The 25315-nt window shown below is 41.4% G+C and overlaps 1 protein-coding gene across 1 annotated transcript in view; it reads right to left on the bottom strand.

Annotated features, from left to right (window-relative positions):
• The window catches only part of cacna2d3a (calcium channel, voltage-dependent, alpha 2/delta subunit 3a), a 152512-nt gene that overhangs the window by 119709 nt on the left and 7488 nt on the right, over nt 1–25315 (bottom strand). Inside the window, exons 3-4 of the mRNA XM_082187438.1 lie at nt 10151–10267; nt 9295–9354 (exon numbers count right to left, since the gene is read on the bottom strand). Of these exons, the coding sequence (XP_082043564.1) occupies nt 9295–9354; nt 10151–10267 (177 nt within the window). The remainder of the gene's footprint in view (nt 1–9294; nt 9355–10150; nt 10268–25315) is intronic.

The raw sequence follows: 25315 nt of genomic DNA on the forward strand, positions 1-25315 counted from the left end.
GTCTCTCAGTGTTTCTGCCACTCAGTGTTTCAGTGTTTCTGTCTCTCAGTGTTTCAGCCGCTCAGTGTTTCAGTGTTTCTGTCTCTCAGTGTTTCTGCCACTCAGTGTTTCAGTGTTTCAGTGTTTCTGTCTCTCAGTGTTTCTGCCGCTCAGTGTTTCAGTGTTTGTCTCTCAGTGTTTCTGCCACTCAGTGTTTCAGTGTTTCTGCCACTCAGTGTTTCTGCCACTCAGTGTTTCTGCCACTCAGTGTTTCTGCCACTCAGTGTTTCTGCCACTCAGTGTTTCAGCGTTTCTGCCATTCTGTGTTTCTGCCACTCAGTGTTTGTGTTTCTGCCACTCAGTGTTTGTGTTTCTGCCACTCAGTGTTTCAGTGTTTCTGCCACTCAGTGTTTGTGTTTCTGCCACTCAGTGTTTGTGTTTCTGCCACTCAGTGTTTCTGCCACTCAGTGTTTGTTTCTGCCACTCAGTGTTTGTGTTTCTGCCATTCAGTGTTCCAGTGTTTCTGTCTCTCAGTGTTTCTGCCACTCAGTGTTTGTGTTTCAGCCACTCAGTGTTCCAGTGTTTCTGTCTCAGTGTTTCTGCCACTCAGTGTTTGTTTCTGCCACTCAGTGTTTCAGTGTTTCTGCCACTCAGTGTTTCAGTGTTTCTGTCTCAGTGTTTCTGCCACTCAGTGTTTCAGTGTTTCTGCCACTCAGTGTTTCAGTGTTTCTGCCACTCAGTGTTTCAGTGTTTCTGCCACTCAGTGTTTCAGTGTTTCTGTCTCTGTGTTTCAGTGTTTCTGCCACTCAGTGTTTGTGTTTCTGCCACTCAGTGTTTCTGCCACTCAGTGTTTCAGTGTTTCAGCCACTCAGTGTTTCTGCCACTCAGTGTTTCTGCCACTCAGTGTTCCAGTGTTCCTGCCACTCAGTGTTTCTGCCACTCAGTGTTTCAGTGTTTCTGCCACTCAGTGTTTCAGTCACTCAGTGTTTTAGTGTTTCTGCCACTCAGTGTTTCAGTGTTTCTGCCACTCAGTGTTTGTGTTTCTGCCACTCAGTGTTTCTGCCACTCAGTGTTTCAGTGTTTCAGCCACTCAGTGTTTCTGCCACTCAGTGTTCCAGTGTTCCTGCCACTCAGTGTTTCTGCCACTCAGTGTTTCAGTGTTTCTGCCACTCAGTGTTTCAGTCACTCAGTGTTTTAGTGTTTCTGCCACTCAGTGTTTCAGTGTTTCTGCCACTCAGTGTTTCAGTGTTTCTGCCAGTCAGTGTTTGTGTTTCTGCCAGTCAGTGTTTGTGTTTCTGCCAGTCAGTGTTTCTGCCACTCAGTGTTTCTGCCACTCAGTGTTTCTGCCACTCAGTGTTTCTGCCACTCAGTGTTTCTGCCACTCAGTGTTTGTGTTTCTGCCACTCAGTGTTTGTGTTTCTGCCACTCAGTGTTTGTGTTTCTGCCACTCAGTGTTCCAGTGTTTCTGTCTCTGTGTTTCTGCCAATCAGTGTTTGTGTTTCAGCCACTCAGTGTTCCAGTCTCAGTGTTTCTGCCACTCAGTGTTTGTTTCTGCCACTCAGTGTTTGTTTCTGCCACTCAGTGTTTCAGTGTTTCTGCCACTCAGTGTTCCAGTGTTCCTGCCACTCAGGGTTTCTGCCACTCAGTGTTTCAGTGTTTCTGCCACTCAGTGTTTCAGTCACTCAGTGTTTTAGTGTTTCTGCCACTCAGTGTTTCAGTGTTTCTGCCACTCAGTGTTTGTGTTTCTGCCACTCAGTGTTTCTGCCACTCAGTGTTTCAGTGTTTCAGCCACTCAGTGTTTCTGCCACTCAGTGTTCCAGTGTTCCTGCCACTCAGTGTTTCTGCCACTCAGTGTTTCAGTGTTTCTGCCACTCAGTGTTTCAGTCACTCAGTGTTTTAGTGTTTCTGCCACTCAGTGTTTCAGTGTTTCTGCCACTCAGTGTTTCAGTGTTTCTGCCAGTCAGTGTTTGTGTTTCTGCCAGTCAGTGTTTCTGCCAGTCAGTGTTTCTGCCAGTCAGTGTTTCTGCCACACAGTGTTTCTGCCACTCAGTGTTTCTGCCACTCAGTGTTTGTGTTTCTGCCACTCAGTGTTCCAGTGTTTCTGTCTCTGTGTTTCTGCCAATCAGTGTTTGTGTTTCAGCCACTCAGTGTTCCAGTCTCAGTGTTTCTGCCACTCAGTGTTTGTTTCTGCCACTCAGTGTTTGTTTCTGTCTCTCAGTGTTTCAGTGTTTCTGCCACTCAGTGTTTGTGTTTCTGCCACTCAGTGTTTCAGTGTTTCTGCCACTCAGTGTTTCAGTGTTTCTGCCACTCAGTGTTTCAGTGTTTCTGACACTCAGTGTTTCTGCCACTCAGTGTTCCAGTGTTTCTGCCACTCAGTGTTTCTGCCACTCAGTGTTTCAGTGTTTCTGCCACTCAGTGTTTCAGTGTTTCTGCCACTCAGTGTTTCAGTGTTTCTGCCACTCAGTGTTTCAGTGTTTCTGCCGCTCAGTGTTTCAGTGTTTCTGCCGCTCAGTGTTCCAGTGTTTCTGCCGCTCAGTGTTCCAGTGTTTCTGCCGCTCAGTGTTCCAGTGTTTCTGTCTCTCAGTGTTTCTGTCTCTCAGTGTTTCAGTGTTTCTGTCTCTCAGTGTTTCAGTGTTTCTGTCTCTCAGTGTTTCTGTCTCTCAGTGTTTCTGTCTCTCAGTGTTTCAGCCACTCAGTGTTTCAGTCTCTCAGTGTTTCTGCCGCTCAGTGTTTCAGTGTTTCTGCCACTCAGTGTTTCTGCCACTCAGTGTTTCAGTGTTTCTGTCTCTCAGTGTTTCAGTGTTTCTGCCACTCAGTGTTTCTGCCACTCAGTGTTTCAGCCACTCAGTGTTTCTGCCACTCAGTGTTTCAGTGTTTCTGTCTCTCAGTGTTTCTGCCACTCAGTGTTTCAGTGTTTCTGTCTCTCAGTGTTTCTGCCACTCAGTGTTTCAGTGTTTCTCTCTCAGTGTTTCTGTCTCTCAGTGTTTCTGCCACTCAGTGTTTCAGTGTTTCTGTCTCTCAGTGTTTCTGCCACTCAGTGTTTCAGCCACTCAGTATTTCTGCCACTCAGTGTTTCAGTGTTTCTGTCTCTCAGTGTTTCTGCCACTCAGTGTTTCAGTGTTTCTCTCTCAGTGTTTCTCTCTCAGTGTTTCTGTCTCTCAGTGTTTCTGCCACTCATTGTTTCAGCCACTCATTGTTTCAGTGTTTCTGTCTCTCAGTGTTTCTGTCTCTCAGTGTTTCTGCCACTCAGTGTTTCAGTGTTTCTGTCTCTCAGTGTTTCTGTCTCTCAGTGTTTCTGCCACTCAGTGTTTCAGCCACTCAGTGTTTCTGCCACTCAGTGTTTCAGTGTTTCTGTCTCTCAGTGTTTCAGCCACTCAGTGTTTCAGTGTTTCTGTCTCTCAGTGTTTCTGCCACTCAGTGTTTCAGTGTTTCTGTCTCTCAGTGTTTCAGCCGCTCAGTGTTTCAGTGTTTCTGTCTCTCAGTGTTTCTGCCACTCAGTGTTTCAGTGTTTCTGTCTCTCAGTGTTTCTGCCGCTCAGTGTTTCAGTGTTTCTGTCTCTCAGTGTTTCTGCCACTCAGTGTTTCTGCCACTCAGTGTTTCAGCCACTCAGTGTTTCAGTGTTTCTGCCATTCTGTGTTTCTGCCACTGTGTTTGTGTTTCTGCCACTCAGTGTTTGTGTTTCTGCCACTCAGTGTTTCTGTGTTTCTGCCACTCAGTGTTTCAGTGTTTCTGCCACTCAGTGTTTCAGTGTTTCTGCCACTCAGTGTTTCAGTGTTTCTGTCTCTGTGTTTCAGTGTTTCTGCCACTCAGTGTTCCAGTGTTTCTGCCACTCAGTGTTTCTGCCACTCAGTGTTTCAGTGTTTCAGCCACTCAGTGTTTCTGCCACTCAGTGTTCCAGTGTTTCTGCCACTCAGTGTTTCTGCCACTCAGTGTTTCAGTGTTTCTGCCACTCAGTGTTTCAGTCACTCAGTGTTTTAGTGTTTCTGCCACTCAGTGTTTCAGTGTTTCTGCCACTCAGTGTTTCAGTGTTTCTGCCAGTCAGTGTTTGTGTTTCTGCCACTCAGTGTTTCTGCCACTCAGTGTTTGTGTTTCTGCCACTCAGTGTTTGTGTTTCTGCCACTCAGTGTTTGTGTTTCTGCCACTCAGTGTTTGTGTTTCTGTCTCTGTGTTTCTGCCACTCAGTGTTTGTGTTTCAGCCACTCAGTGTTTCAGTGTTTCTGTCTCTCAGTGTTTCTGCCACTCAGTGTTTCAGTGTTTCTGCCACTCAGTGTTTCAGTGTTTCTGCCACTCAGTGTTTTAGTGTTTCTGCCACTCAGTGTTTCAGTGTTTCTGCCACTCAGTGTTTCAGTGTTTCTGCCAGTCAGTGTTTGTGTTTCTGCCACTCAGTGTTTCTGCCACTCAGTGTTTGTGTTTCTGCCACTCAGTGTTTGTGTTTCTGCCACTCAGTGTTTGTGTTTCTGTCTCTGTGTTTCTGCCACTCAGTGTTTGTGTTTCAGCCACTCAGTGTTTCAGTGTTTCTGTCTCTCAGTGTTTCTGCCACTCAGTGTTTCAGTGTTTCTGCCACTCAGTGTTTCAGTGTTTCTGCCACTCAGTGTTTCAGTGTTTCTGCCACTCAGTGTTTCAGTGTTTCTGTCTCTCAGTGTTTCAGTGTTTCTGCCACTCAGTGTTTGTGTTTCTGCCACTCAGTGTTTCAGTGTTTCTGCCACTCAGTGTTTCAGTGTTTCTGACACTCAGTGTTTCTGCCACTCAGTGTTCCAGTGTTTCTGCCACTCAGTGTTTCAGTGTTTCTGCCACTCAGTGTTTCAGTGTTTCTGTCTCTGTGTTTCAGTGTTTCTGCCACTCAGTGTTCCAGTGTTTCTGCCACTCAGTGTTTCTGCCACTCAGTGTTTCAGTGTTTCAGCCACTCAGTGTTTCTGCCACTCAGTGTTCCAGTGTTTCTGCCACTCAGTGTTTCTGCCACTCAGTGTTTCAGTGTTTCTGCCACTCAGTGTTTCAGTCACTCAGTGTTTTAGTGTTTCTGCCACTCAGTGTTTCTGTGTTTCTGCCACTCAGTGTTTCAGTGTTTCTGCCAGTCAGTGTTTGTGTTTCTGCCACTCAGTGTTTCTGCCACTCAGTGTTTCTGCTACTCAGTGTTTGTGTTTCTGCCACTCAGTGTTTGTGTTTCTGCCACTCAGTGTTTGTGTTTCTGTCTCTGTGTTTCTGCCACTCAGTGTTTCAGTGTTTCTGCCACTCAGTGTTTCAGTGTTTCTGTCTCTCAGTGTTTCTGCCACTCAGTGTTTCAGTGTTTCTGCCACTCAGTGTTTCAGTGTTTCTGCCACTCAGTGTTTCAGTGTTTCTGCCACTCAGTGTTTCAGTGTTTCTGTCTCTCAGTGTTTCAGTGTTTCTGCCACTCAGTGTTTCAGTGTTTCTGCCACTCAGTGTTTCAGTGTTTCTGCCACTCAGTGTTTCAGTGTTTCTGCCACTCAGTGTTTCAGTGTTTCTGCCACTCAGTGTTTCAGTGTTTCTGTCTCTCAGTGTTTCAGTGTTTCTGCCACTCAGTGTTTCAGTGTTTCTGCCACTCAGTGTTTCAGTGTTTCTGACACTCAGTGTTTCTGCCACTCAGTGTTCCAGTGTTTCTGCCACTCAGTGTTTCAGTGTTTCTGCCACTCAGTGTTTCAGTGTTTCTGCCACTCAGTGTTTCAGTGTTTCTGCCACTCAGTGTTTCAGTGTTTCTGCCACTCAGTGTTCCAGTGTTTCTGCCGCTCAGTGTTCCAGTGTTTCTGCCGCTCAGTGTTCCAGTGTTTCTGTCTCTCAGTGTTTCTGTCTCTCAGTGTTTCTGTGTTTCTGTCTCTCAGTGTTTCAGTGTTTCTGTCTCTCAGTGTTTCAGTGTTTCTGTCTCTCAGTGTTTCAGTGTTTCTGTCTCTCAGTGTTTCAGTGTTTCAGCCACTCAGTGTTTCAGTCTCTCAGTGTTTCTGTGTTTCTGCCACTCAGTGTTTCTGCCACTCAGTGTTTCAGTGTTTCTGTCTCTCAGTGTTTCAGTGTTTCTGCCACTCAGTGTTTCTGCCACTCAGTGTTTCTGCCACTCAGTGTTTCAGTGTTTCTGCCACTCAGTGTTTCTGCCACTCAGTGTTTCAGTGTTTCTGCCACTCAGTGTTTCTGTCTATCCAGTGTTTCTGTCTCTCAGTGTTTCTGTCTCTCAGTGTTTCTGCCACTCAGTGTTTCAGTTTCTGCCACTCAGTGTTTCAGTGTTTCTGTCTCTCAGTGTTTCAGTGTTTCTGCCACTTAGTGTTTGTGTTTCTGCCACTCAGTGTTTCAGTGTTTCTGCCACTCAGTGTTTCAGTGTTTCTGCCACTCAGTGTTTCAGTGTTTCTGACACTCAGTGTTTCTGCCACTCAGTGTTCCAGTGTTTCTGCCACTCAGTGTTTCAGTGTTTCTGCCACTCAGTGTTTCAGTGTTTCTGCCACTCAGTGTTTCAGTGTTTCTGTCACTCAGTGTTTCAGTGTTTCTGCCACTCAGTGTTTCAGTGTTTCTGCCACTCAGTGTTTCAGTGTTTCTGCCACTCAGTGTTCCAGTGTTTCTGCCGCTCAGTGTTCCAGTGTTTCTGCCGCTCAGTGTTCCAGTGTTTCTGCCGCTCAGTGTTCCAGTGTTTCTGTCTCTCAGTGTTTCTGTCTCTCAGTGTTTCAGTGTTTCTGTCTCTCAGTGTTTCAGTGTTTCTGTCTCTCAGTGTTTCAGTGTTTCTGTCTCTCGGTGTTTCAGTGTTTCAGCCACTCAGTGTTTCAGTCTCTCAGTGTTTCTGTGTTTCTGCCACTCAGTGTTTCTGCCACTCAGTGTTTCTGTCTCTCAGTGTTTCAGTGTTTCTGCCACTCAGTGTTTCTGCCACTCAGTGTTTCTGCCACTCAGTGTTTCAGTGTTTCTGCCACTCAGTGTTTCTGTCTATCCAGTGTTTCTGTCTCTCAGTGTTTCTGTCTCTCAGTGTTTCTGCCACTCAGTGTTTCAGTGTTTCTGTCTATCCAGTGTTTCTGTCTCTCAGTGTTTCAGTCTCTGTGTTTCAGTCTCTGTGTTTCTGCCACTCAGTGTTTCAGTGTTTCTGCCACTCAGTGTTTCAGTGTTTCTGCCACTCAGTGTTTCAGTGTTTCTGTCTATCAGTGTTTCTGCCACTCAGTGTTTCAGTGTTTCTGCCACTCAGTGTTTTAGTGTTTCTGTCTATCCAGTGTTTCAGTCTCTCAGTGTTTCTGCCACTCAGTGTTCCTGCCACTCAGTGTTTCAGTGTTTCTGCCAGTCAGTGTTCCAGTGTTTCTGCCACTTAGTGTTTCAGTGTTTCTGCCACTCAGTGTTTCAGTGTTTCTGCCACTTAGTTTTTCAGTGTTTCTGTCTCTCAGTGTTCCAGTGTTTCTGCCACTCAGTGTTTCAGTGTTTCTGCCACTTAGTGTTTCAGTGTTTCTGTCTCTGTGTTTCTGCCACTCAGTGTTTTAGTGTTTCTGCCGCTCAGTGTTTCAGTGTTTCTGCCACTCAGTGTTTCAGTGTTTCTGTCTATCCAGTGTTTCTGTCTCTCAGTGTTTCTGCCACTCAGTGTTTCTGCCACTCAGTGTTCCAGTGTTTCTGCCACTTAGTTTTTCAGTGTTTCTGTCTCTCAGTGTTTCAGTCTCTGTGTTTCTGCCACTCAGTGTTTCAGTGTTTCTGCCACTCAGTGTTTCAGTGTTTCTGCCACTCAGTGTTTCAGTGTTTCTGTCTATCCAGTGTTTCTGTCTCTCAGTGTTTCTGCCACTCAGTGTTTCTGCCACTCAGTGTTCCAGTGTTTCTGCCACTTAGTGTTTCAGTGTTTCTGCCACTCAGTGTTCCAGTGTTTCTGCCACTTAGTGTTTCAGTGTTTCTGTCTCTCAGTGTTCCAGTGTTTCTGCCACTTAGTGTTTCAGTGTTTCTGCCACTCAGTGTTCCAGTGTTTCTGCCACTTAGTGTTTCAGTCTCTCAGTGTTTCTGCCACTCAGTGTTTCAGTGTTTCTGCCACTCACTGTTACAGTGTTTCTGCCACTCACTGTTACAGTGTTTCTGCCACTTAGTGTTTCAGTGTTTCAGTCTCTCAGTGTTTCAGTGTTTCTGCCGCTCAGTGTTTCAGTGTTTCTGCCGCTCAGTGTTTCAGTGTTTCTGCCGCTCAGTGTTTCTGCCGCTCAGTGTTTCTGCCGCTCAGTGTTTCTGCCGCTCAGTGTTTCTGCCGCTCAGTGTTTCTGCCGCTCAGTGTTTCTGCCGCTCAGTGTTTCTGCCGCTCAGTGTTTCTGCCGCTCAGTGTTTCTGCCGCTCAGTGTTTCTGCCGCTCAGTGTTTCTGCCGCTCAGTGTTTCTGCCGCTCAGTGTTTCTGCCGCTCAGTGTTTCTGCCGCTCAGTGTTCCAGTGTTTCTGCCACTCAGTGTTTCAGTGTTTCTGCCACTCAGTGTTTCTGCCACTCAGTGTTTCTGCCACTCAGTGTTTCTGCCACTCAGTGTTTCTGCCACTCAGTGTTTCTGCCACTCAGTGTTTCTGCCACTCAGTGTTTCAGTGTTTCTGCCACTCAGTGTTCCAGTGTTTCTGCCACTCAGTGTTCCAGCCACTTAGTGTTTCAGTGTTTCTGTCTCTCAGTGTTTCTGCCACTCAGTGTTTCAGCCGCTCAGTGTTCCAGTGTTTCTGCCGCTCAGTGTTTCAGTGTTTCTGCCACTCAGTGTTTCAGTGTTTCTGTGTTTCTGCCGCTCAGTGTTTAAGTGTTTCTGCAACTCAGTGTGTGTAACTGCAGTCACTCCGGTCACACGCATATCCTTTATAGCCAATGAGAGACAAACCTAAAAGGGGACGGAGGTAACTTTTGAAACAGCGACCGCGAAAACAAGCTACTGTACGGAAAGAAAGTCATATGTATTTTTATCGCAAAGTTAGTACGTTTGACTGTGAGTCAGAAAGTTTCATGGCTGTGAGAGTTGCAGTAATGGTGTTGATCTGACTGTAGGCTTTCACTGGAAAGAAATAAATGGCTTTTTACAGTAGATTAACCTTCGATCTTTACATGAGCAGTGACAGAGGGTGTCTCAGTAATGGATGCCCGAGTACAGTGCACTCAGAGAATGATAAACAACTAAACTTCGACATATATGCTTAATTTCAATTGCTTTGTACAATGCATTTAATTATTATGAGATTTAGGTGCATTCAAACATTATATATGTTTAACATGAGATCGAGAGAAGGTCATATAATTGATGCTAAGATCAACAGAAGTTTCAATACTAAGCAGTTCAAGCTGAACATCAGTCGTTAAGTGCTGTCGCCCTAATGAAGAGATGCGGTTGCCATGGTAACTGCTGTTGATGCTCACCTGTAGGTCAGGATCCTCCACGTGATTCAGGTGGGCTTCCTCTGCTGCTTCCACCAACCGCTGGGGGCCAAGACAGACCGATATTAATCTCTCTATCAATCACACACACACACACACACACACACACACACACACACACACACACACACTTCAGTCAATCCCTCTGTGAAATAATGGAGAAGACTGATCTGTTGTCTCTTACAAATATCTTTGCATTATAAATGAAAACAGAAAACACTTAAATCCAGGGCTGGCCATTGATTTTGCTGACGATGATTAATGTGTTTTTAATCACAATCCCTCCATGTTAATATAGAGATGTTTAAACAGATTCTGATTTACACTTCAGGAGGTCCTCTTAAAAATAAAGGTTCTTTATCTGCATCTTTGGTTCCATTATGAAGCATTAACAACCTTGGAATACTTCCTGGGAAGAAAACGGTTCTTTAGATTTTTTAAATGTTCTTTTTAAGAACTGATCACTGAAAGGTTCTTGGGTTATATGGTATGGAAGTTATATAATATATAATATAATATAAAAGTCACAATTGTGTGTTATAAAGTCAGAATTGTGAGATATAAACTCGCAATTTTGAGAAATAAACGTGAAATTCAGACTTTTTTTCTCAGAATTGCAACTTTATATCTTGCAATTCTGACTTTATAACACACAATTGGGAGATATAAAGACAGAATTGCATGACATAAAGTTGCAATTGCGTAGTTGTAGTCAGAACGGAGAGTTTATTTCCCAAGGACCAAACTTTATGCTGATAAAGTCTGATGAAGTGTCTATGTGAGAATATCCTTATATACTCTCTCTCTCTTTCTCTTTCTCTCTCTCTCCCTCTCTCACCTTTATGGCCTCAGCCTTCTTGTGAAACATCTGCTCCATTTGCTTAGCAAGTCTCTTCACCAGTTTGATTCCATCAATCTCCTCCACCCTCACCGACTGCTCAAACTCCTTGTACTTCTACAGAAACAGAGACATTTGACAATGACAATCATAAAACAAAACATTCCGGTCCATGTTGCTCATTGGCCAGCTGTAGAAACAGATGTGATGTCAACCTCACTGCACAGCACCCATAGACAAGGCCATTGCATTTTCTGTAAAGCTGCTTTGAAACAATATGTATTGTGAAAAGCGCTATACAATTGAAGGCCGTAACATGTCTTGAACATTTGGCGGGGGGTTATTGGTCTTTTTATGTATAGGCCTAATCAATTTAAGCTATTTGCAAAATATTTTTTGCACACATTTACCCTTAGTTGCATGTCTAATAAGTTAAAAAACACAAAACATTTCTTGTCTCATCACATTCAGTTATGAATTACATACATTATTTCAAAACGGTGAAATTTTATAAAAACATTGAGTAGTTTGCATCACTGGATATTACTGTTGATCGCTGATCATTTCTATCGTAAAACAGTTGTCAAATATTAAATGTTTAGCTACTTACGTCTTACCACACACTCTTTCGCTGTTAAAACTAAAGCAGTAAGCCCCGCCTCCTTTGATCTGATTGGCCATCACACTCATTCTGATATTGACGAGCGCTGTTAGACTTCTGAGGCAGACCAGGCTACACATGTAGCATTTAAAACTTTTTGTCATCCTAACAACATACTGAGCGGTGCACTATAGAGTGGCAAAACCCAGTCATTGCAACAGGAATCCACACAATCAACAATTTCACGTGAAAGCGAAAGATTCTTACACTGATTTTGCAAAAGGTTGAGTCATTTGCATTCGCTGCATTGACCAACAGAAAGCTGCTTAGTTTGAAATGACTTCTATGTGAGCTGTGCTTCATACATCACTACACTACTGGCAATAGGCAACAGACATTTTTGCCCATAAAATTTCACTGATATTTCATTACCTTACTGCACCTTCTTTTATTGTCATTTGCACTGAAATGGTAATTGCACCTTAAAGTCCCCCAGTAGTCAATTATTGTATCTCTAAAAATTCATCTTTGATCACCAAAATGATATATTAAAAAGATTTTTCCTTGAAAAAAATGTCTTCATGCCTTAAAATATCTTGAATATGACTCGACCATTGACTGTAAAAAAAAAAAGATGGACGACGCCCCTTCACTCTCTTCCATTGGTGAAAAGTGAAGCCGCCAAAGTCCTACTATGACGCTGACATCTTGCGCTGATTTGGGACCCGAGTCTGCACAGATGTGAACATGAAGTGAAGCCGATATCAGGTCCCGCCCTCACTCTCACACACTCTCACACACACTCACACACATAGACGTTGGAACAGGGGGGGGATAGACGTTGGAACAGGGGGGGGGCGGGGGGGCGGGGGGGTCGGCCGCCCCCCCACCACCCCTTTTCCCCACCCCTCTAGGGGTCAGCCAGCTGGTTTTTTTTCGTTGTTTTTGGTTTCCGTTTTATATATACAGAATCTGAATTAAATGTGTTTGATTTAAGCCTACATTTCAACATTTTGTGTCATAAAATTTCTTGTTTTTAAGCCTTTCGCACGTACGGTCACACCGTTGTGATCAGTCTAGGCTGGTCCCTGGAGCGTTTCACACCGTTGTGATCAGTCTAGGCTGGTCCCTGGAGCGTTTCACACCGTTGTGATCAGTCTAGGCTGGTCCCTGGAGCGTTTCACACCGGTGTGATCAGAACGGTCAGTGCATCACATGATCAACTGCTAAATTCAAATCTTGAATTTAGCCAGAGACAGGCGCGCTCAGAGCTGTCATATATCACAACTTTTCAGTGTTTTCAACCACATACTGTTTATTTTAGGTCTATGCATAGACATCAGTGTGTATTTTACAAATTCTAAATGTATTGTTTTCGGAGGTAATAATAATAATCCTTTCCATTATAATTCGACACGTTTTATTCATATCAGATACACATTGTGTAAGTAACTTTAATGTTTACTCTATTCTTCTCCCAGTTCACCAGCCACTTACTTTTATGTATTTCGGGAGAAGTGGATGAATGTGAAATTTACACGTGTTGTAAATCCAACAGATCCGATTCTCTGAACTGCGTCTGCGGCACAAATTAACACGGCGGCGCCCATCGCGCATACAGCTCAACTAACGCGATCGTTATAAAGGTGTTTAAACAACAATACACTTCCACTTGCATACATTTGACAATCGGAATATCAGATATTTCATGCCATAGCTAACACATTTGTGAATATTCTGAATAAAAAAGGAAAAGTTACATAAAAGCAGATCATCATTCATTCAGCGCTGTTGACTTTAGAGCGCTCCGTGGATAGACTGAAGGAGTGGTCCGTGGAGCTCGCTGAACTCCAGACACACATGGCCACGTTTTCTGCGCATTTATGACCCTGCTCTGCGTAAATGCATTGCCTCTTTTGACGCGTTTTGACATAGATTTCATTGAAGGTAAATTGGAGCGGCCACACTGAGCTGTGCGTAACGCCCACAGACTTGAAGTGAACGAGACAGAGGCTGTCCGGTAGCCTACTGTCTGAAATGGTTAACTCTGTGGCGATGCATGTGCAAAACAGGTTTAACTAATCATAAAGTCAATCAGGATACATAACACAGGCTACTATAGGCCTACACTAACACCCCCCCCTCCCTCCCTCAAGAATCCCGCCCCCCCTCTCACAATATAGTTCCCACGTCCCTGCTCACACACACTCCCATAGAAACAGTTAGTACAAAGTTTACTGCTAAAATAAACAGTTATGGACATGTAGAAATGAAAGTTGAAGCTTCAATCTCCTCCCGAAAATCCCACAAAAAGTCTGTTGGTTCATCAGTGACTACTTCTTTTAGAGAAGCTGTCAATCACAGCTGTCAATCATGACATCGCATTCCGTTTTTATAGCATCAAATAACTAACTAAGACCAAACTTATTTAAAAAAACCAACACTTAAACTTACATCAACATGATCAAAACTACCTAAAATGACAGAAAACATCTTTGGAAAAAATGTATTTGAAGTGTAATTTGATTGTTTAGTTTCCATCGAGTCCCATTAGACTTCATTGGGAGGGCGGGGTTAATGAGCTATACTGGGACCAGCCACCGGGGGGCGATCGAGACTCAGGGTTTATGAGCTATACTGGGGCCAGCCACCGGGGGGCGATCGAGACTCAGGGTTTATGAGCTATACTGGGGCCAGCCACCGGGGGGCGATCGAGACTCAGGGTTTATGAGCTATACTGGGACCAGACACTGGGAGGCGATAGAGGTGCTTTGGCATCACTTTTCAGGACTTGTGCGGCACGCTTGAACTCGGCACCCTCGCCTCATTTAGTATGCGCGGTTCTATGTATATGCAAATGAGCCCCGCCTCCACTCACTCACTCAGCTCAGAGATCCACTGGTTGACGATCACACGTTGATCTGATTGGTTACAAGGTAGTTTGTGACGTCAGAAACACCAGCGATTTCAAAACGTGTTTTTGAGACTGTCTTTGGTTCACTGCAGTTTTAAGGAGAAAATACTCAGCAATGGTGTCGACTTATGAATCTACTGTATGCTTTGTCTTAAAGCAGATTAAAAACACCATATAGACACATAAACAACATTAAAAGCTGGATTTTACCAAAGGGGGACTTTAAGATTTTAATAGCTTTTTTTTTTTTGAACTTCTGGTTAGATCTAAATGTCACTGCCTCTGTACTCTGCAGAACAATAACAAATATTGAATCTAACTAATCTAATGATGTTTTATGATTTAAAATTGTATTAATTTTGTTTATATTTATTCTGATGAGCAGTGTTTAGTTTGTTTACTGTAAGGACAGCGAAGGAAGAGACCGTCAGAAGTGTGGGGATGAAACTGAATCTAATCCTTTTCCTGCTCCCATAACCTCACTCTCAAAGCCCTTCAATCCACTCCAGTCCACTCGAGGCCAAACATTCTCTCAAAAGCTAGAGACGTGGCTCTTCCCTCGACTAGCCAAGCATCTGTGTGTGTCTTCCCAACAAACAGGGAACATTTTCAGAACTTTGGGTAACATTTTCTCAGTCATGAACAAACATCATTCTAGTAAAGTCTAGTAAAGAACCAATGTTATCTGGTCTTTATATAATATTCTCAAAACATTAGCACAATTGTTTTTTTTTTCCCTTTGATGTAGAACTCAACACTGTGTCATGTTGACGCAACGGGAACGCTCCACATGTGCCGGTGTCTGAAGCATTCTTCTTCCAGTTCACCAGCCACTTATTTGAATGTATTTCGGGAGAAGTGGAAGAATTCACGTGTTGTAAATCCAACAGAACCGATTCTCTGAACTACGGCACAAACTAACATGGCGGCGCCCATCGCGCATTTAGCTCAACTAACGCGATCGTTAGAAAGCCGTTTAAACAACAAAACACATCCACTTGCACATATTTTACAATCGGAATATCAGATATTTCATGCTATAACTAACAAATTTGTGAATATTTTGAATAAAAAAAGGAAAAATTAAATAAAAGCAGATCATCAGTCATTCAGCGCTATTGTGGCTGTGGTGTATCACGTGACATCAATGATGCGTCACCATGGAAACAATAAAGTGATACGTTCTAAATAACGGTCGCCTTGAAAAACTCACCTTGGGGGTCAGCCAGAATATTTTAAACTAGCGTGTGAAAAGGTTAAGCCAGTGGTGTTTGAGCTATATATCCCTTGACCCTGATGGAGACCTCAGAGGATTCAGGGCTCGAGGTGGCAACCTCACAAGAAGCCAAGAGAGGATCTAATGGAAGCAACCACGACCAAAAGGCAAAGAAAGCCAAGCACTTAGAGTCCCTTTTTGGTTTAGTGGTTGGTGAGACATCTGCTTCTCGTTGAATCACATTCATTTAGGAAATAACATTCTGCCACTTCCTTTGTAAGTGGACTAGTAGCAAGTCCTGACCTCTGACCTGTAATGCTGCCTGAATCATAATCACACACTGTTCGCTCGTTGGCCAGAGGAGAACTGAGTGACTGAGCCTGGATTCTCACAAGGTTTTCTTCTCCATTCTGTCACCTGATGGAGTTTTGGTTCCTTGCCACTGTCGCCTTTGACTTTTGGCTGCTTAGTTGGGGACATTTAATATTCAACAATATTATTGATCTCCTGCATTGACACCATTATATGAGAACTGAACTGAGCTGGACGATGACACCACGGTTTTCTCCAGAGCGGCTGTATATATATATATATATATATATATATATATATAACTAAATAACTTTTTTACAACAAAAATGAACCATCACTGAACTTACTTAAGCTGGACTATGATGCTATTTTCTTCTAGAAACAAACTTTGTTGCATTATTTCCCTGTTATCTCTGTAAAGCTGCTTTGAAACAATCAGTATTGTAAAAAGCACTATATAAATAAAGGTGATTTGACTAGTGACCCCCTCTCTGTCCTTCGCTGGTACTGCATGAATGGGCAACCATCAGCTAACAAAAGCTTCTTGGTAGAGAACAGTATGGGAGCACTATGGCGCTCCACTCTCTCAGTAGCCCCTCCATACTGGAGGTAATAGTCAGACGATTATACTTCAACTAGTTCCCTAGTACCCCTTTTCCACCAAGGTCTCTGGTGCTGGTGCCGGTTCGGAGCCGGTGCCTACTCGCGAACCAGTTCTTTGTGTTTCGACAGCCAAAGAACCGGTTCTCGGCCAGGAAAATTGGTTCCAAAGCGTCATCAACTCTTTGCTGGACTAGAACCGTTCTTTAACCACGTCATGCTTACGTCGGCGGCTGGGGGCGGGGTTATTGTCAAACTTCTTCTCGAACGTAACCTGTTCTAAACGTCGTCTTCTAACCCCAATATAGGATCGCAAAGCCAGGAGAAACATTTGCAGAAAGACGATGTAGTCCGCCATTGTAATTGTTATGCTTGAAGTTGGGAAAGCTAAGACGTATGGCAACATACACAGTGACGTAATGACGTCGTTCGCTGGGCTCTCAAGTCAGTGGAAAAACAAACAGGTTCTGAGAAGGTTCGCAAGTTGAACTAACTTTGAACCAGCACCAGTTCCGAACCAGTTCTTTTTTGGTGGAAAAGGGGTATAGGAGACCTGTTATTGGGTAGAGCCCTTCCCTTATGGTTCGTTGGCTGAGTTTTTTGGCCCTCAGAAGAAGTCAGGCAGTTATGCCCCGTGATGATCGGTGATCAGGAGGATGTTGAAGTGAAGCTCCACCCTGATGCTCTCTCGCCAGGTCTCCTGAAAATGTTGCGATAGGTAGAGCAGGCAGGTGAGGGAACAGGGGCTGAATCCGAAATCGCCCCCATACCCTTAAATACTAGGGCATTATTTGAGGGTACAGCCATTTGTAGTGGTGTTTGAAACCATAGTGGACGTTATTGAGTACACATTGCACCGCAATAACGAGTGTACAACCGATGTACGCTCAAAGACTGTACGAATTTGCACCTTCAAGTGAACAGTACTAGTGGACTAACATAGGGAATAGTGAATGAGGGTTTAGGGGGCGATTTCAGATTCAGCCAGGGTTCCCTCCTGAGGCCTCTCCCAGTCCTTAGGACGGGATGCTGAATACTTGCTCCCTTGGAATGGGTTGCCCACTTGGAGCTGAAGGGCGAGGTTTCCGGGTAGCAAGCGCTCTACTCTGCCCCTACTTATAGAAGATGCAGTGAGTCTGCGATCTACCTAGCCAGTCCTGCCCCCGGATCAGTTACAGTATTGAGCTGTAGGGCACAGTGAGCAGGAATTTGTTCAGTTTGGCATAGTCGGCGTCCGTTCCTACTTTTCACGGAACTTTTCACTTAATTCTCAGTAACATCATTGTTTTGCTCACTTTACCATGAGGAATCAATTAATCATGGCATGATGCATTTGAATGACTGCATACACACTGCTATTAAGTTTAAAATCAGCTGATGCAACATAAACAAAAGATTATTGAGCCCAATTTGAATGAATACGCACAAATCAGTGACAGTATGAGGATAGATTTGGCTGTAGAAGGATGCTAGTTTACATTTTTACTGTTTCCCCTGCAAAGGGGATGCTCCAGCAGAGATGAACAAATGGGAGCGGAGGAAAATTTGCATGAAAGAAGGCCCTGGAGAAACACAGTTAATGGCCCATGAACAGGGGGTGATGGAATCCATTTACCAACAAGCTGGTGTGTTGAAGAGGCTTTGGAAACTGCACATATTCAAAACGGTGACTTAAAATGAAAGGGTATGAGGTGAAAGACAACAGGAATGCACTTCTCTGCTGTTCGGTTGCCAGGTATTGTTATTGTTCTAACTGTTCTGGATGGTTCCCAGCTAACAAAAATATGTTCAAAGAATGTTATGATTATCTTCTCATTAAGTTATGAATGTTATTTCTGAACATTCAAAACACCTGTTTTTTTTTAATGTTTTTTTTATTTAATTCTTTGTTACACAAACATTAACCCTCTGGGGTCTGGGGTGTTTTTGGGGTCCTTGAGATGTTTTGACATGCCCTGACATTTGTGCTTTTTTCAGTTGCTTATAAACATATTAATGGCAAAGGTGTAATTACACTCTATTTAGCACAAACAGGGCTACCATAAAGTGTGAGCAACATGTATGTACATGTATTTTTGAGAGAATAATGTTTATGTATGGTTATTGAAAAAATAGTTTCTGAAATAAGGCCACAAAACACATACTAAATATGTGTCCATAAGACTTTTGACTAATGGATGTTGTCACCTGGAGTTTTTGCTTCAAAATAATCTGAAAATCATCCTGCCTCATCATTCACATAAAACAATACATTGATTTAAACTTTGTAAGACACTTTTTGTTTGGAAAGGCAATATGTGTGTGGGCGTGAATGATCATGAATGATGTGGTTCACACCTGAGAAGACAATAGCTACGTTTACATGGACACAATCGGAATGAAATCAATACGATTGATGAATCCGAACAAGGTGTTTACATGAATGATAAATAAAGTAATCGGGTTGATGTGCGCGTTTATATGTCACAAGTTTCAAATCGGATCTGATGTTTTGACATGCGCACACTGCACAAATATACAGAGTTTCCCGCTTTTTGCGCATAAATATTCTCCTCTATTGCCAATATTATATTATATTAGTGGTTCTGTATTTGTTTTAAACAGCAGACGTAATATTAATTCGTCTCTAGTCATAATTTAGAGCATATTAAGCGTTTTGCCGTGCTGCTTATTGATCACACAGTAAAAATGCCCCTCCCCGCGGCCAAAACCAGTCGTCTGTGGAAGAGAATCCAAAACAAGGACTGGTGGGACGTTGTCCTGCTTCACTTCACAGACGCGCGAGTGAAATGAGAATTTTAGAATGACGGGAAACGTATTAATATGACACTTTATTCAACAGGAAGAACGGCTCGTTCCGCACGTCATACGTCATTACGCTAATTAACGTCATTGGACATGCGCAGACCTTTCAGTTTCGGTTTTCAATCCGATCAAGTGTTTACATGTTCTCTAGATCGGATTACAAAAGGGATAAACCACCCCTTTCAATCCGATCGAAATTTCATTCGGATCGAGCTCAATCGGATCAATTAAGGTGTTTACATGAAGGTTTTTTAGTCCGATTGAGCCGTCAATCCGATTATAAGTGTCCATGTAAACGCAGCTAATGACCCGCATAATGAGCTGCATAATGAGCTGCAGAATGAGCCTTTCATTCAGGTGTGTGTCACTGAGAATCAAAAATCCTGTTCATATAGGCTATATGGGCCATTCTACAGAATTGGTTCAAAGTTAGAGTTGGAAACATCTTGAAAGAAATTTGTCTTTTTCCACAAATTTTGTATGCATGCAAATTGTATGATATCCAAGGTAAACATTTCTAGTAATTGTGCAGTTAATTCTCATACTGTATTTTCAGAAAGTTTTGGGATATATCCTCTCCCCAAATGTGTCACTAATAAAAAACAATAATAAATAATTTAATGAGAAGGCTTATATTGACCTATTAAGATTTTCACTCCGCAGAAGTAGCAGTGCTTCGCCTTCTGAGAATATAGTTCCCAGTATATATACGGTTAGAAGATGGCTGTGTGTCATGTGACCTTGTTATTTGTACACACTGTGACTATACAAACATAAGACATTTTAATATCAGTGTCAGCTAAGATACTTATCTAGATTTCTATGCTCACTTATGTGAGTTTATTATAAACAGCCACTTCTAAAAACTATTATGCTAAAATAGTTTCTTTAATATAGTTTTTTTTTATGATAAATTAAAGTTATATCAATAAGTAATTAATTAAAAGACACATACTGTACATCATACATGAAGCACGACCTTCCGTATGCTTAATAAACACAGAGATGTGAGTCCCATCCGATTCAGTACATCGGTGGATAAGAATTGTAACTCAAATGTCATTTAGAAAACTATAGTCCCATCTTTAAAAACATCTGTGCAAATGTCTCTTTTTTTTTGGTTACATCCATACTTACATTTAAATTGAATGCCTTCACAGCACTATTCTTTAACCATACATTTTGTACTGTACCTTTCCATATATAAACTGTTGGAAAATGGATGTTAACCCACCGTTTCACTAAGTCAGCATGATCACACCCCGTGTATTTTAAAATGCTTTTATATAATAACACATAGTGACTGAATGTCAGGTAATGAACGTTCTAAAATGTCCCACTCTACTGTACGTTTGCCACGCTGGACCTATTTTAACAGTCCGGGGGTGTTTAGGTGCTGTCGCCTACACATCACATCTGCACTTCAACTAGCGCTGAGTTCACAAGCAGAGTCCTGAAACCGAGCCTGTGTGAAGCGTATTGTGAAAATGGCTTAATACATACATTTGAATAGAATTATTTGTAATTTTACACAGGAAAAATCCGCAGCTTAAGCAGAATATTTTGACTATTTAGGTTTAGTATTTTTTACCTTATATTTATATAGGTATTAAATTGTGTTTTTGCACCAAGGTGTGACTAAAATGAAGAGTGAATGAAGAGGAAAGAGTATGTAGGCTATTAATAATGTTCTGCACTGAGATCAGAAAATATTGTTTTTTCATTAATTGTACGAAGGAGTGCAAACATGTTAAAAGAATTAGGGACGTGAAGGGACAAATGTGTTTAAATGCCAAAAACTAGAAGTCAAAAAGGGTTCATCAGAAGGAAAGCTGTTCTGAGCCATATAAGCTTTAGGCCACTGGGAAACTGTAAAAGATGGGCTCTTCCCACTATATCAATCCCAAAATCAAAGATCAGGTTTCAGAGAAGGATGTCACCAGTGTGAATGTGAAGCATTAGAAAGAGACCCAGAAACCTAAAGAGCACAGCTCTGCCATCGGTAAAGAAGGTCTGCCATCATCAGCAACAGGACGCCTGCGCTCATTCATACTTCAGTTTGCCAGATCATAACTATATCAAATATAACAGGCACATTACAATTAATCATGGCCAAGACATTTCATACAGGCCTACATTTTATTCCCAAAGTATTCGGAAAAAAGTTCAATCACTAAAACGTATACAGCAACTAGCAAGTGACTATGAAGGTTTTGATTTTGCCATAAAACCAGAACAATAACAAGGACATTTAACTCTTTCCTCGCCAGCGTTCCAGCACCAGCGTTTTTGATCACTTTCACAAAACTTTCATGGCCCCCAGAATATTTTGTTGTCTGAACAGTCAATATATAAAATATATCTGCTTTTAAACAAACAAACATTTTATTCTAGTTTCATGGATTATTTCAATATTTTGTAAAAAAGCTGAGAAAATCACTTTTTTTTTTCTTTATCCAGAAGGGATTCAGAGCGATGATTAAAACACAGATGGAGTCGATCGAGTTCATCAACACCTCAAAGCTTCAGTCGTTAACTCTTCATGGTTCAACATTTCATTCAGTAACATTAGACCGTTTTGATTGAATGTTTTATGATCGCTTCCATCAATGCTTCTATCGCTTGTTTCTATCGCTGCTTCTTCTTCTCCTGTGTTTTGATCTGGAGTCGTCAAAAACTCGTCAATGGTGGAGAAGAGTTGCGTCATAAATTATGAAAAATTCCATTAATGGCAGGGAAAGAGCTCAAATGGATGGAAACCGTGTGTGTGTGTGTGTGTGTGTGTGTGTGTGTGTGTGTGTGTGTGTGTGTGTGTGTGTGTGTGTGTGTGTGTGTGTGTGTGTGTGTGTGTGTGTGTGTGTGTGTGTGTGTGTGTGTGTGTGTGTGTGTGTGTGTGTGTTCTTGTCTATATGGTTTATAAGGACACAAATGTATAAAATGTCATGGGTATTACAATGTAAACTTCCTGTGTCCTCGTAAATCAAATGGCTTAAAAACAAACTAAACTGTTTTTTTTTATTATTATTCAAGAGGGTTTTTCTAATTCAAACAATTGCCAAAGGTTTTCTGTGATGATAGGTTACGAAAGTCCACAATAAAACATTCTGGAAAGAAACGCTCCATGAACGACGTATAAATAAGGTTTTTGTGCTAATGTTTTGAGAACATCACTAAAGACCAGATAACTCTGAACAACGTTTTATTAATGTTACTGGAAGAACGTTTGTTCATAACTTTGAGAGAACCTTGGCAGAGCGTTCCCTGTTAGCTGGAATCACGTGTCTTCTGTGTGTCTGGTGTGTATATCACAGCCGTCTGCTTACAGGGAACAGTTCATCCGGTCTTCAGAAGCTCATCCAGTGACACTAATGCCCTTTAAAGACAAGCATGACAAAGCAGAATACAGATGGCTGAATAGGGTTCTGTTGTTAAAGATGTGATTAAAGGAGTGTTTCACCCAGTGCTGTAGGAGGGCCATACAGTGATCTGCATTCACACTCATTTGCATACTGCTGAAAGTGTCTATAATTAACCTCACTGATTGTAATGGGTAATACGTTACTCTCTGATAATGGATACCTGTGATGATGTGAAGGAAGACGTCTCGAACATTTTGTTCTTTGCACATAAAAGTTCATAGGCAGCAAACTTAAACCTTTCATGCATTAATTATGACAATCTCAGTCAGGATTTTTTTTCTAACGTGTTTTTAGTGCTTTTAGGAAATGAAAAACAAGATTTGAACAAATTTCTTTACATATTTTCAGATGTCCACTTGAGTGGACGGTATGCATTTTTAGTTTTAACAGCAGATATACTGTATTAAACATAGTACAGTAATCACACAGCAAAATTTATTTAACAAACCAATGAATAAAATTATATAAAATCATGTAAAAACGATGAAATAAATACAAATAATATGATATACCTTCAATTATTGCAAACGCAATTGAGTTTGTTCCCGCTTGAAGAGTACATGCAGAACTTAATACAAGTTGAACTTTGCGAGTCTTTGATATCATAACATGAGGACGTGATTCCATCAAATATCTGGTGAAGGAACAACTCTGTGGAAACGCAACTCAGACGGTGTAGAAAACGCTCACGCTCCCTCCAGTCTACCAGACGATTTACCCGTATTACCCTTATTAGCTTTTAATTCTACTTTAGCTCTCCTCTCTGAGAAAACCTCAGACTGAAATCTACATTGATCTATTGATGTTTTCAGACTGTGGAAAAACTATTGATCAAACTAGTGGTTTTCAATCACATCTGAAATTAGCAGTGTTGGGGTAACGCATAACAGGTAACATGCATTACATAATCAGGTTACGTTTTGGTGTAACAGGTAAAGTAGCGCATAACATGTAACATGCATTACATAATCAGGTTACTTTTTGATGTAACGGGTAAAGTAGCGCATTACATGTAACATGCATTACATAATCAGGTTACGTTTTGATGTAACGGGTAAAGTAGTGCATTACAAGTAACATGCATTACATAATCAGGTTATGTTTTGATGTAACGGGTAAAGTAGCGCATTACATGTAACATGCATTACATAATCAGGTTACTTTTTGATGTAACGGGTAAAGTAGCGCATTACATGTAACATGCATTACATAATCAGGTTACGTTTTGATGTAACGGGTAAAGTAGCGCATTACAAGTAACATGCATTACATAATCAGGTTATGTTTTGATGTAACGGGCAAAGTAGCGCATTACAAGTAACATGCATTACATAATCAGGTTATGTTTTGATGTAACGGGTAAAGTAGCGCATTACAAGTAACATGCATTACATAATCAGGTTATGTTTTAATGTAAAGGGTAAAGTAGCGCATTACAAGTAACATGCATTACATAATCAGGTTATGTTTTGATGTAACTGGTAAAGTAGCGCATTACAAGTAACATGCATTACATAATCAGGTTATGTTTTAATGTAAAGGAGCGCATTACAAGTAACATGCATTACATAATCAGGTTATGTTTGATGTAACGGGTAAAGTATCGCATTATAAGTAACATGCATTACGTAATCAGGTTATGTTTTGATGTAATGGGTAAAGTATCGCATTACATGTAACATGCATTACATAATCAGGTTATGTTTTGATGTAACGGGTAAAGTATCGCATTACAAGTAACATGCATTACATAATCAGGTTATGTTTTGATGTAACGGGTAAAGTATCGCATTACAAGTAACATGCATTACATAATCAGGTTATGTTTTAATGTAAAGGGTAAAGTAGCGCATTACAAGTAACATGCATTACATAATCAGGTTATGTTTTATGTAACGGGTAAAGTATCGCATTATAAGTAACATGCATTACGTAATCAGGTTATGTTTTGATGTAACGGGTAAAGTATCGCATTACATGTAACATGCATTACATAATCAGGTTATGTTTTGATGTAACGGGTAAAGTATCGCATTACAAGTAACATGCATTACATAATCAGGTTATGTTTTGATGTAACTGGTAAAGTATCGCATTACAAGTAACATGCATTACATAATCAGGTTATGTTTTGATGTAACGGGTAAAGTATCGCATTACAAGTAACATGCATTACATAATCAGGTTATGTTTTGATGTAACGGGCAAAGTAGCGCATTACAAGTAACATGCATTACATAATCAGGTTATGTTTTGATGTAATGGGTAAAGTATCGCATTACATGTAACATGCATTACATAATCAGGTTATGTTTTGATGTAATAAAGCATTCTTACGGAATCACATTATTTTTCTGATGTAAATGCAAATTACATTCTAATAACACATATACATTTATTTACAGCCAAAAAAAGTTACTGCTGATGAAGAATTTATGAGAAACAACAGTCAGAGTAATAGTATGAATTTTAGCTGAAAAATAGCTAGTGTTGTATAACGTCCAATATAGTGGACAAATGATTAATCAGAATTTCCTCCCAATCAAAAATCACTACTAAAATTTAACAATGATATGAATACTTGATGCTACAACATTTATTATTTTTGCCTGCATGCACTAGTATGATGGATGGATGATGCACTAGTGTCCACTGTAGAGGTTGATGTGCTGTCCACTGTAGTGAAAGGGTTAAATACACTCAACTCTTACATGCAAAGGACATGATGTTTAACTTGATTTACATCACTCCTTTCTTCTATCCAAAAAGTCAAGGTGATCATTGTAAATCAAATCAAATATTGGCTGAAGTGGAAAGTGCAAAAGCCCCTTCTATCAATAGAGATCAATTTTGATGACTCATTCTGTATTTGATGACTCATTCGTGAGGCTCATCAGATTTTCTGTCTAAATCCATTTAATTAATACAACTGGGTTGTAAACGAAAAGCTATTGGCTATTTTTTTTTTAAATACATACAGAAGTATGTCAACACAAAGGACAAATTAGCAATTCGAGCCATTTTGCAGGGACTTTAATTGTCATTATTCACTTATCTTCATGTCATTCCAAAACCACATGCTGTTATTTTTTTTCACCCTGGACCACATACGGAAAACTCTTTAAAACTCAAGCACATCAAGGACACAAACACAGATGTGGGAAAGTAAGCTTCAACTGAGGGGAAGATTATCAGTGGACAATGACTTCAATTTCAGTCTGTTCCTCACACATATGGACTACTTTACATTAGTTTTATGGTGCTTTTTTGGGGGTCTTTTTATGGAAAGAATTTTAAG

Source organism: Leuciscus leuciscus (genome assembly GCF_965113295.1).
Source record: "Leuciscus leuciscus genome assembly, chromosome: 13".
Lineage (NCBI taxonomy): Eukaryota > Metazoa > Chordata > Actinopteri > Cypriniformes > Leuciscidae > Leuciscus > Leuciscus leuciscus.